The sequence below is a fragment of the Varroa destructor genome, unplaced genomic scaffold (assembly GCF_002443255.2).
Source record: "Varroa destructor unplaced genomic scaffold, Vdes_3.0 BEIS01000004.1, whole genome shotgun sequence".
NCBI lineage: Eukaryota > Metazoa > Arthropoda > Arachnida > Mesostigmata > Varroidae > Varroa > Varroa destructor.
This window is the reverse complement of record NW_019211457.1, coordinates 17,549,199-17,563,000: the sequence shown is the minus strand read 5'-3', so window position 1 is coordinate 17,563,000 and position 13,802 is coordinate 17,549,199. Positions and strand designations below refer to the sequence as shown.

At 40.4% G+C, this 13,802-nt stretch overlaps 1 protein-coding gene across 10 annotated transcripts in view; it reads right to left on the bottom strand.

The window, feature by feature from the left end:
* LOC111249799 (carbohydrate sulfotransferase 1-like) overlaps nucleotides 1-8,395 on the bottom strand; it is a 101,359-nt gene extending 92,964 nt beyond the window's left edge. For 7 of the 10 annotated variants that reach the window (XM_022804124.2, XM_022804123.2, XM_086986795.1 and 4 more), the window contains exon 1: nucleotides 6,245-8,394. In XM_022804124.2, coding sequence (XP_022659859.1) covers nucleotides 6,245-6,325 — 81 coding nt within the window. In that variant the 5' untranslated portion in view covers nucleotides 6,326-8,394. Of the gene's footprint in view, nucleotides 1-6,244 lie in introns of all 10 variants that reach the window. The other 3 variants (XR_015326168.1, XR_015326169.1, XM_086986793.1) reach the window with 1 other exon arrangement.
* Nucleotides 8,396-13,802: the final 5,407 nt, after the last annotated feature.

Sequence of the window (13,802 nt, the reverse complement as noted above, 5' to 3'; positions counted from 1 at the left end):
TCAAATAGTTTCACGATGCTGATTTTGAATTTTATGGATGATTGAAGATCGTATCCCAAATAGACATCTTCACTCTTTGTCACGTTGCTGCTACTGGTGAATAGCTAGTATGGTGAATTGAAGGGAAGGGATAGGACATGAAAATGAGATGCGCCTAGACAATGAATGCTACAGGAAAAATGGAGCTGTTTGAACAGATAGGACAGCAGTAGCTCGGTCTTCTTTTTACGGACTGTGGAGGTCGGGATTCCGGAATATCATCCGACTGAGCTGAGAGCTTTGTTGGATATAGATAGATGAACACGTATGACAGAACTAGACTAATTTAACGGGCCGCTACTAGGGTCAATTCCAATTCGATCACGCTACTACTTACCACGTCCGTTTTGCAGGCGGACGCGATTTATCTTCGCAATGCTCACTTCACCTTGAGCACTCCCTTCACTGTTTACAACATAGATCTGCACCTATTGGCAAAGCATTTCGAGATAGGATAGCATACGACTAAGCATGAAGTTGCAGCTAAGTTGCAAACCAACAAGTTGAGGGTAGAAAAAAGACCAGCAGCAATGATCACTCATCACCGTATGACTATGCACCCATCACATATCATTAAGATTATATCCCTAAAGCGAAGATGACAGAAGAAATTGTTCACTTAAGGCGCCATAGCCTGCTTGCCGAGAATCGTCGATCAGCAACAATTGAAGCATCGCTTTTCGGAGTAGACCAAGAAGCATCTACGATCTTAAATCTACTGATCAGAAACGGGAAACTAAGTGGGTCTGGTGGTTCGGCGGCTACTGATTTATATTATACATAGGCAATCAGTTTAGAAATGTTGGGCGTCATCTGTTGATTCTTCAAGTCTGAAGTGCGTGGAACGATATGCGAACACAATACAAGAGCAATTCTGAAAACATTGGCTTGTTTTTTGTTGTGACAGCAAAAATCGAAAGTGTTCGATCACTTTGAATTGTCCCGTCTTTTAACAGGCCAGTCTAGCCTGCTGACAGCCATAGGAAAACAGTCCTTATTGGTAATACTCACGTATCGACTTGGCCTGTGCTTTCTTGCCATTGCAGGCTTTTGATCCTCACTCTGCCTCGATCAGAGGAAGTACCTGCGTGTCCTGCTCCTGTTGGACAACTTTGTCGTTGTTGTTCGTATGGTTTACAGTCCAATAACGATCACTAAAGCTGAGCTTGCCTACCGAGGGCACATTTTGTTTTATATATCAGTGTAGGGCTGCCGCTCCGCCAAGCAATAAACACCTTGGAGCTACCTGCGTTCCGAGACACGCCCGCTGAGCTCTATTAATATATAGTAGGTAGACAACTAAATTAATTAACTCATGTTGCCATGGGTGTTAACCTTCATGATAATGTATGTAATTCTTCAAGGTCGGCTCTACTTAAAAGGCACTGGAGGACACGCACATTTCATTGGCCTGTTCGCATGGTTCAGAATGTGTAATTTTATGATAATTGCTTCAGTTTTTTTTTTAGGCAAAATGGCCTTTCCAAGGTTTTTTTTTTTAAAAAGCAACATGGTCTTCAATTTTTGTAGTTGCGATGCGCTACAATTTTGGTATAAGAAGACGGATCCATTCATTCAACATGCGTCTATTATTAGATATAGCGAAGATGGCAGAAATCGAACGAGCTAGTGAAGTCTCCTCTCCCATCGAAACGGCCATTAACCACCGGGACAAAAGCACGACAAATTAAGCTTTTTTTTTTGTACATGCGTTTTTGAACGCACCTGCGCCGCTATTATTAAGTTGACAGACGCCCTAAGAAGAACTCTTTCTATAAAATCATCAGCCCTAACGAGTCAAGAGGAATATGAAACATCTCTAAAATGGTCTTCTTTTAATGAAAAAATTGACTGACAGGAGCAACCTAGTCTCTCGGAGCACTAAACGAGTTACAAGGGCTCATTCGGTAACTAAAAAGCTAAAGGGTATCAAGCGTACCGATCATTTACTTCAATACGAATAGCAGGAAGCACTATACATGTTGTTTTTTTAATGAACAAACAATTCACATTAAGTGAAACGCAACGTTGGTTCTCTTTTGCGCAATTCGAAAAATTATTTAACCTAAAACAACGCTCACTTATCTCTGCAGTTATTATCTGAAACTGTCTGAGGTAAGTTAAGGCAGGTTACTACTTACCAAACCATTAAGTGAAGGCGTTTTAAACGAAAATGCTTTACGAGTCAAATTACTCAAGGTACTTCAGTTTTCTCGTTTACTTGGATAAGTAATATCCTAATAAATAAATAATCGTTTTGTATTGAGTACGAGTCGTATACGTCTGTAAAATGCGTGCATGGTTTTCAACGCTTCCGTAATTTACAGACAGACACTCTTCTGTATATTCCATTGCGACGGGCAGACGATCGATTATATTCCAACAGGGTTCTGGGATAACAGAGCTAGAGAATAGGTCTGGAATGAGAAAAGGGGTTTCGCGAGGAAGCTGCAAGAAAGATTCGTATGTTTTCACTGATGACTCACTGACTTGAATGAATTTAAGTATTTCTGCTAACCGTGAGTTAAATAGTTCGCTGGTAATTATCCTTCAATGAGAGATTTTTTCAAGAAAGCTTCTCTGCTCAAGCCCTTCTCTTAGACAGAAACAAACTCTCAAAGCCCACATTTAAAGTCAGGCAGTAAAAGTTGGATTTCGAACCAGTCATTATCGAGCGGCCAGTGAATGTGATTGGAGTGCGTGTGCAGTGCCTATATTACATTAGAGTTGATGCTCCAAGTTAAGTTAATTGGAAGTTAAAATAATTACGAAGTTACCACCTATGATTGTGAGAACTCGCAATGTGACACCCATGCATCTCAATGAAGCCAATCGCTTGATACTCGTAGTAATTGGCCATACAATGCAGTAGCAATGCCGCAGAATGGCAGAGCATGTATCGCCTCATATCCGCATCCTTATTTGTAGCAGTTTCAACTTAATTATTCAATTAAGGTCTAATAATTTCATGCACATAGGTTATTCGAAAAGCTTGTTGTCATACTTCCACAACGAAGGATAAATTTTACAGCTACAGAAATTGAAATGGGTATTATGTGATCTGATACATACAAAATAGGAGACAAAATAGGTATGTGAGGTTTTTTGCTAACTTACCTATAATCATTAAGGACTGCTGATTTGTTTAGAAACGATATTGTTAGAGCCATATATGTGGACGGAAAGACTGTCGACGTACGGTTTTGTTGAGGTCGGATTGAGCGATTTGACAATGTTGTACTCGCCAGTAGAACGAACATGTTCTGCTTTTTTTTTTCTTATTCTTATTTTTGTAAAAAGACAATTATGTCTACACTTTCATCCCTGATATCCCTCATTTTTTCGATACAATATCTGAATACTGAATAACTATCTAAAACACAGAATCGACGACGTCCCTTACCTGGGGTCCATGTTAGCTCGAACAAATCGAACTCGCTAGATGTTATTGGTGGAACTTCGATGGAAAGTACCGAAGGATCACTGCTCGCCTAAATATCACCACTGTATAAACGATCCAGCGAGTACCCCCTGAGGGTCTGTTGCATTGTACAGTCATTATACAGAACTAAATATAGCATCGATAGTGTTTTACCACTTTCGGTGGCATCATTTAGTGCTTTCTGTCAAGGTTTGATAGCAGATCCAATGAGCATATACAAATAGGTTCATCTATAGCTGGCTATAGACCGGTGCGAATAGCTGAATGCGTGATCGCTTCACTTACGTTACGGGCGTCTACGTAAGCAACTATTTGACAGGACGTAGCAAGACCCAAGATTCACATACAGTAGATGGGCTAGGTATGGCTTTGCCTATGCGACAAAAAAGGAAAAAACAACAGAAGAGCAGACGTTGCTAAACGGGAGGAACAAATGTATATACATATTTGTATATATGTACTTTGTTGACTACAAGTTCTGCTGTTGCTAGGGGTCGTAGCTCTAGCCAAAGCGGCCCACATTATTACTAGTCTTGTTAGCGGAGTATTCTTCGGTGACAAGAGGAAAATTGTTCTGCATCTGAGACATTAATCTCGGTTATGCTCGTTAATGTTATAATTTTTATTGCGTCAAACTTTCTCTCAAAGCATGCCTGGAAGGCATGGCCTTACTTGAGAACTAGGCCGCTTGATAACTGAAGCACGTAATGGCCGGATTTCGAGGGAGACCTTGTGGTGTCGTCAACACTACAAACCCATACAGGTAACTATGTACGCATGACGATAGTAATCGACGTAATGAACAAGCGGTATCCCAATCGTTGAAGGACAACAGACTCACGAGCGATATGGGCGTCAGGTGCAGCGAAACAATGAAATTCGACTAACTTAACAGCTTTACGAAGACCTGGGTTTTTCTATAAACAAGCTCATCGAAATCACGTGAAGAGATACATAAAAACACTTATGCAGCATCTAAGCTCGAACTCAAATTTAGATGTGCTCAGCCCAATTTTTTTGGCAAATTTTGATCGGATGCGGTTACTAACAAGACGAAGTTTTAAATTAGCACAGATGCCCATCCGATATTCATCTTGTTATTAATTTCCCTGTAAGACAGATATTGATAAATACGTGACGTTTTGCGGTGCTTTCAATAGATTTTTGCTGCTACTATTTTTCGAGGTAATCCTGTTCAAAAGTTTACCAGAGAAGAAAAACGTTTCTATTCTCGGAACGTTATTATTCTCTGATTAAAGGGGCACAAACGTTCAACATAAATGATCAATTCGTGTACCTTGAATTTGTTCTCGACATCTGTTCTCACACAGTCGCATCAGCAGCAACTGGCGAGACGGTTTCTGGAAGAAAATATTGTTACACTTATTGTGAGTCTCGCCTTCGTCGGATTTTTCCCCTGGGGCAGCGAACAAGCCGCGGCTGACAAAGTTATTGTGGGAAGCACTTTGCAAAATAAGAATATTTGAAGCTATCACCGTGTTGCTATAACGTTGGCTGAAGTAGCAGGCCGCTCCGCATTTAACGTCTATAATTTACATCGCTGTTACTGCTCTGACTGATGTTGGACCCTTTAAGATCACTAGCCGCTACAAGCAGACGATGCCAATGAGGTAAATGAACTTTCACATAAGAACATTCAGGAGTCGAGGCATTAAGTGCTGCTACTTCGGGTCTATTGTAATAATCTTGCTCGGCACTAGATGAGCATCCATACGTATTGAACATTAATAGGAATACGCGTCCGAGCAGCCAAAAGTACTGCTAGCGTATGAAAATTCCATATATAGAGAAAATGCTCGAAAAGATCTGCAATCACCAATCGTTTAGAATGTAATAATTGTATTGTCTTTAAAAACTGTAAAACCTCGCGTAATTTATAAAAATAAGATAAATCGTGTAGCGTCAACGGTTAGTACCTAGTTTCCTTGCTGCTACATCTACTGCGAACGGGACCGACAAACAGGTTTGTAGGTTCAGTTCCAGCGCAGTCTATGTGTTGTCACGGTAGGCTGCACCTAGTTTTAGAAAGCATACAAATCTAATACTAGATTCGAAGTGGCCATGCTGTCTTTCATTACGTTTTCTATTTCATTTTCGAGCAGCAAATAATCTTGGAAATTGTGGTTTAGAACTATTTAGTTAACTGTATTAATAGGAGGTTCTCTCATATGGCCAAGCATATTTGATCACGTGGCATGGTGCTGCACGTCGATGCATGCGGCTGCTGAATACTGGGTTGGATGAATCGATCGTGCACACACCCGCTCTAGCAGTAACAGGAATACATCAGCAGCACGGTCTTATTAAGAGGCCTTCACAAGTCTTAAAAATAGTGTCCTAACTATGATACGTGTTAGGGTGCATTGAGTATTAGAATAATAGAAAAATATAATCACAAGGAAGAAAAGCATCGCATTTTTTGAACGATAGGCAGACGAATTTCGCCTTCCGGACAAATACACAGACGGTTATGACAAATTTTGGCATTTTGCAGCTTAACTTTGTCAAGTATACAGTACATCGAATCCGCGACTTACAAATCAATTTGAGCTGTACCGTTCCGGTATTGACGGAGCGGTCTGTGTTCTCAGCAATCAGATTCTACTATGTTTAGTGTTAGCTTTTATGGTCCATCTGGTCGCAGGTGTTATTCGATTTATGAGATTTTGAGAAATGTACAGGCACTAGGTGCATGGGACAAGCGACTCATCCGAGGGTAATGCGTGTCCTAATAATAGTTACCTGTCTCTGCAACGTGTGCTGCGCTGGGACGGTTTTTGAAAGTTTCATCATTTCAGCGTTGTCAACGGGTGTTATGGGCATCAATCTTTCATATGAACAATCGATGATGACTTAATAGAACAGCTATAAACCCTGTTTCCCGTTCTTCCCTATGAGTTACTACATGATTTGCCTATGCAACGATCACACGCATACGAAACACATACGGGCATCCGTTTGGTTCGTCGAATGATGTCACGGCGGTAGCTGCCAGCACTAGGAAACGATCCTTGTTTGCGTGTCACATGTTGCGTACTTTTTGCCAGACAGCAAATTGTCACTTCGACTTCAGTGATTTTTTGATATTTGTTATATAGGGGATTCATCATGACAAAACGGTTCCATCTTAATTTCACTTAATTCTGGTTAAAGAAGAAACAACGCTCGGGCTTGACAGTTGACAGGTACCGAATCAGGTCAGACGAAAACAGGAAGACGACGTTTTTTTTGCCTAATTCGATTTTCTAGTCACTCTTTCTGCCCACTACATTATGACTGCGTCTCTTTGATCCATGGAGCAAGTGTATACATCCTTTATACGATTTTTAATATATAGCGACTTAGCACATTTATATACGCTTCAGATAAAATTTCCCTATGAATAGTAACAATTATTGCGTTTCGCTGACGATTGCTGATAACGGACATATTACGTTCTCCCGATTTCGTATCGACGTCGCAACACACATTGTCGTATGAATCTTGATCCCGAAAAAATGTTGTTTTTGCTTCCGGTTTGTGGTACTCGTTTATCTTAATCGCTTTATGACTTTTTATTTATATTACAGAAAACGTAGAGATGATATAATGGTCACGTATAAATAGCACAGATTTGTATTTCGCGTGCCTTCGACCCAGCTCGACCTTGCTGCAAGTTACTTGTGACAAGGCACAATGGGTTTAGCCACTTATATCTAACCGGTCACACCAGTCATTTATTGGCTGTTCCGTGCAGTTGTTGGTGTTTTGACACGCATTTTTGATCTCCTGTCAGTAAATTGCCATCTCTTTATTGTTACCGCTTTTTATACTTCATCCTATTTTTCTCAGCCTTTGCAATGGTCGGAACAGTACTACAAATCAGCGATAACGTACGTCACATTCAGCGTTTAATACGACGGAGATGACTCGCCAGACTGTGATGGCTTCGAATAGATTCTAGTTGTCCTCCCGCTGCTAGGACCATTACCGTTACTGTCCGGGTAGCCTACGTCCAGCGGTATCTTTCCGTAAGTCGGGGGGACATCGTTGGCGCTGCCAAGTTCAAATTAAAAAGGGGGCCATTTCTCGCGAATGGCGTTGTGGGTCAGACACATGCAGATAGACATGGAAGGCCCATCTACATCAACCGACCGATAAACAAAGTAATCTGAAGAAACAACCAGCAAACAAATTCAAATTCTGTTGCCCAGAGGTTTTTCTGAAAGGATCGGTTCGCTGCTTCTTCTTCTCACGTTGGGGCTATTTCAAAATCGTTTAACTGTCCGTCTCATTACGGACTCTCAACCAGTGTAGCTGTGGCGGGCCAACAACTGTCAGCTTTAACACTGGACAGTCAGAATGACCGATACATGGCACGAGCTTTCGATGCTCGTCTGTCGCTAGCGATACGCGCGGCGCTTAAGCAGGCTTCTTCTCCAGTGGTAGACTTTTCCTCCAGAAAACTGACCGACACCCGTAACCTTACCAAAACAAACCCAACCGCTGGTTCACGGATTCCACCAACAAACCGACTCTCACAGACTTCTACCAGCTTTCCTCATTCGGGGGTCCCTCCCCTCATGCTGACATCAATTTATCGGTGCTCACCACATTTGGTACCGCATGTTAAACTACACATCTAAATCTTCTGTGTGACGATATCGAGTAAGAGAAACTGGTTTTCCCTGCTATCCAACATGAAGGCACACTTCACAGAAGAGCACAATAACAGATGTTTATGTTTGTCTTCCCAGATGAGCGTTTCTTGTCGTCGACACGGAGAAGCTTTCGCTTTCCGCCGTGAAGCTACCAGAGCTGCTGAGCGAAGACGGGCCACTTTGACTCATCCTTTGGACGATGGAGCTGCGTGGCTCTTCGCTGCCGGCGTTGGAGAACGACTGAAAAGGAGCACTTCGGCACTAACCTTCGATCCCTCACCAGATCCACCAATCCGCGCGGATCACGAGCACGTGGTCCGTCTAAGGAAGAGGGTAATATAATAACCCTTTCTCTCGTGTGCAAGGATGAGGAGGAGGGCCATCGATCTGTGTACAGGTTAGACGTACGCTTCTTGTGTGGACAGAGATGGCTTAGTGTGTGAACGACGACGGTCAACATGTAAAAGAATGCGACCTTTGGTGACCTTGTCGCTTCACACCTATGAAGGCAAGAATTTGTCAGAGAAATTTCCTGCCCGAAGAAGGAAACTGCAATATGCGATATGGCTTCTACAGCCTTTTCAATACCCACCCAAAGTACAATAAGGATTTTTTTCCGCAGTACGTATTTACTCGATATGTATTGATGTAAATATTTAAAAAAAAAAATGTAGAGATGTATCTAGTGACTTTTCATATATAGTACAACATTATATAAAGTTCACTCAGGTATAATAGGTGTCGCGATAGGGATTTCATTATTGATTAATTCACTCGAGCAGGATGGCCGTATGTATCCACTCAACAGTAAAGCAATCAACGTTGATAGAACTCTGCGGAATTAGAATGTTCGCCTGATTAGCGATTATAGACGCATATCTTAAATACAAGTAGGTATGTATACTGCGGGAAAATATAATAGTACACATCTGATAAATCCCGTAGCCTTATACCTTCGTTCGTTAAAGCCTTAAAACTTATTGGTGTCCTCTAGTAGAGTTTAGAGGATCATTCTTTGTGAGTTGTTTTCAGGTTCAAATCAAATGAAACCTGTGAACGGCGAACATGTATTTTATCACTCCCGGAAAAAACAGCACCCTAGACCCTCGATATTGGTTTATTATCGGGTTACTACAATGTCGTTAAGGGACTAGTTAGCCCATACTAAATGTGATCCACAGTGACCACAGATGTAGTTGAATTAGCGTGTTTCACATTGTTGTTGTTGTTTTCCGTTCAGAGTGTTCCCACCATAGCTTTCCCAGCGGTCTATCTAATTTAACTGACTGTATTTATTGTTCTTTCTATTCGGTTACTTTACTGCACTTATGCTGGTCGATCCCTGAGACTGTGCCACCTTAGTTAAGATTGCTTCAGTTAATCGATCGTAATCGGCTTGTTCCGTTCGTTCTTGATCATTATCTTGTGCTTCGAACGCCATAAGCCTGAAATTGGTCCATCTACTCAATATTCTTACGCAAATCCTATTTTCCTCGAAAAATCAGTGACGTCAAACGTGGAAATTGTCATGTTTTGCCTAGGCCCACTTCATACATTATAGGAATGTCATTGTTACTAGAGCTAATCAGTAATCTACATTAATCACGAGAGAATGCTGTCAATGTTTGTTTTCCGCAGGTCACGACCTTTTTAATTCTTTCCGCACAAAATGTTGATCTCGATTGTGGTTGGAAAGTTGACTTAAAATTGCAGAGAAAAGCCATTTACGAAGATATTGTCCTCCCTTACGGGCGGACCTAGACTTCCTTCAAACTCCTCAAGAACTTTGTTGTTGTAACTGTTAGCATGCTACGGGGGCTGACAGCAGGATGCCCCGCTGATGACGTGCCAGATGTTTTTATTCGCCATACTACCTTTGAATAATTTGTTTTTTTCACTATAATACATTTTGTCTTTCCTCCCAGCTACACCGTGATTGCGTTATACCAAAGCGCCATTTTGAAGGTTAACATGAACGTTACGTTTGTAATGTAAATATTAGGTAGATAATAATGTTTTATGACCGTTTCATAGGCAAACTGACAGCTTGTCTCAATGAGAAAAATACTTTCTTAGACCATTGGCGGTCGAACGTTAAATATAAAACCTTTTTGAAGGCATTGAACTTGATTAACTCTATCATCTATTTCACTCTTTACGTAATGCAACGCCCCTTATCGCATGACATGAAATCCACTCTACAAGATGTTAGAGTACCATCTTCTATGGAATCTCCCTAGTTATAATAAAAAAAAATATATATATAAGGATGTTGCCCGTAAACGTATAGCATACGCTGTAGCTTATTCGAAGCTATGCTTTATTAAATATAGAAATGAATAAATAAAGGCTTGATAGAAAAAGAAGAGGAAGAAATAAACTTATGCCTGATATGCTCATCTATTAACGTGACAGGACATACAGATTCAGGACGTGTTCAGGACATTTAATATAGAACTATTAATCGACGCACTGATTTTTTATATTGGTCAATGCAGACTAAAGTCCTTGTGGTAACTTAGTGGGTAACGTATTTGCCTACTAATCTAGAAACGTTGTGGTACAGGTTCGAACCCTGGCATAGACAGGCTCAATTTCGTACTGCCGTCTGATGGAACGGCCAGCGGCGATATCGGACCTAAAACGACATAGTTAAATGAAGCTCTTAGCTAATCAAATTAGAATATACGCTCTACGACTGGCAGCAAAGAGTTGGGTGTTTACGATACCTGAACAAATTAATTTACGAAGATGTAGTAAACAAATGTTCAAAAAGTTTCTATTATTAAAAATGCTAAAAGTTGCCAAATTACGTTAGCAAAAAACATCCTTATTTAGCTTCAAAGGCTTTGAATTTTAAATATAACGTTTTAAATATAATATATATATATATGAGTCACGTGTAATTACTCAGCTGAAAAGGGAAACGTCTATGTGAAATAATTACAATTTGCTTTCATACAGTTAGAGTAATACCTTTTTTATAATATATAATTTTATATATAATATAAAAATAATTTTTGCGCATTCTATAATCTGCTCATCATTTCTCGTCTAGCTAATTGATTAGTTCTCGTTCACACGATCCTTTGGGAGTTCTACCTTTATTTCGGTATAAACGCCAGCAGTAAGCTATCTCGTTTCCACACATGCAGTGCGTATTATGGTAAAGGGTCTGTTTTTATACAAGTGCAATACCAGTGCCTGCTCGTTCCTCGCACGTGTCCTGCAGTGATGCATTCGGTTTTCGCACCCAGGGGCTTTTCCCATGTGTTCCAGCTGTAGGCCGTGTGTACATCTGAGCCTTACGCGGTGTGAGAACTCCAGGTGGTATCCTGCCACTAGAGTAGGGCGATCTGACACCATTGGTGCTACAGACCATTAATCTTTTGCTGTCGTCTGCCGCTACTATTGTTACGAAGCCTCTGAATCGGCCACGGCGTTAGCATAGCCCTTATTACCTTCAATCCTATCATGGGCTAACCCATTTGTCTTCTAAACGATGTTAGGATTTTTACAGGTTTGGTCTTCTAGAATTTGGGGATACGCTGCCATTGAAAGTTTTCATTCCGATCAGCCAAAACAGCGGAGAAGAAAGAGGAGGACGAACAGATGTAATCCTTCATTCATTTTAGCAACACCTGCTCCATTCAACGCGATATATATTTCTATTTTGGTCGGATTTGCCACTAATTTTCAGGGCGATCAATCAAACCGGAGCAAATCTGAGGCTCAAATGAGGCTTTATCAAAGATTTCAGACTAGGCTTTGAAGGATACAAACCTGAAATGTAACACTCGCCTTTTTTTTTGATGCACCTACAGCTGGTAGTAGTAGTAACAACTGCTTGAAGTAGATGCTTACTGCAAAATACAACTGACTTCATAATGCATGGGAAATTTTAACAAAAATGTCTGTTGGTATCGTTATTATCATTTCTTTAAATATTTGCCAGCTAAGTATATCTAATAATAATAATAATAATAAAAGCATATTGGTGTTTATAATGGTTTAAAGTGGGTGAAAATGGGATATATTTACACTTGTGGGACGGACGTGTCGCAACCCACGAGACAATGAAGTTCAATGAAGCCGTCTCGAAGAAAAATGCCAGCTAAATTTTATTTATTCCCCTTTGCTGGTAATAGAGCAAAACTTTATAAAGAAGATTGTAAAGGTTCACGTCAACAACAAAATATACCAATATCAGAGAGGGTGTATAAAATGATTTGAAACAGCTTGTGTCATATGAGTTGTACGAGTCTTGTCATGTTTATAAAACTATTTGGGGGATTTTCGAAATGTCCTTCAGGCGTATCAGGTGCTGGGAAAAGCAGGTTATAAACATATTGATCTAGCCGATTTGTCTCTTTCCACTTTTAGTTCCGTAGATCATACCCAGAACAAATCAACTTCCGCAAATTTTTGCTCTTAGTTCCTAAGGCTTGTCTTAAAAGTTTCCACCGCTGGGCGTTCAAGGCGACGATGTAGGTCCTCCGATGATCTTCGTAGTAGTATAGCGGGTAACGTATTTGCATATTAACCTTAGGGACACGCTGAATCTGGGCATAAACACTTCGTTTCGTACAGGGGCCAGCCGTTTCAAGGAACATCTAACGGCGATGCCACACGTAAAACTCGAAACATAGAGGTCCTCGGATAGCAGAAGTGAAATACGCGAAACGATTTCCAATAGCCATCTACAGACTCAATGCTTTGTTGAGAAAGGAAGCTTTGATGAGATTTAATTGTTCTTCACAGAAGTTTATCATGGTAAGATCTTGCCGTCCACGGAGAAAAGCAGCTCCATGTATGGAAAGTACTTGGCATAGGCAAAAATCGGCCTATGTCCTGTCTTTAATTCTAGACCTCATTGCCTCTATCTTAGTTAGCTTTACGATTAGTTCCAAATCCGTGCTTTCTTATATGATCAAGGAGACCCTTTAGCTATACAAACAATAAGAGTGGTCTTAGGTTACCTCATTGAGCCAGGCCGATTGTTCGGGGCCAGAACGGAAGCTCGGCCACTGCGTCGTCAACGGTTACTCCATTCTTGTTTGCAGCCCCGGAGCTGTCTACTGTTGATCAAGCCTGAAATCAAAGAAACAGGTGCAACAGTATTCGAAGTTAGGAGAGTTATACTACTGGCTCTGATTTTTCGAAATTCCTCGAAAAACTTATAGACCAAGTTAGCTAATCGATACGCTTGTTTAATTTTAATAATTATCATAATATCTTTAGGTTACTAGTACGGATGATGAATAATGATCGTAATTATTTTTCGAAAGATAAAGCAATCGATGATGAGCCCTATGATTCTTTTTTTAATTTTTGAGTCTCTAAAATTTAACAAAAATTAGCGCCACGCGGCTCAATGAGCACAGACGATTTTCTTTCAACTTGAACTTGTTTCTCATTATTCCAAATTATTTTGATCGTTTACTCATGCAGTGGAATAAGTTATCTTTAAAAAAAATATGAATATTTCTTAGAAAGAATCACATAATTTTCAATAAGCTGATGTAGACTATTCCGTTTTCTCTAGACTTGTAACGTAGTTACGGTTTTAACGAGATGCGTATTTTGTAATTAGACAAACTTTTACTGAAAATTAAAGCCCCTGCAGGTAGATAACTGCTATAGCAATTGTTACAATGCTT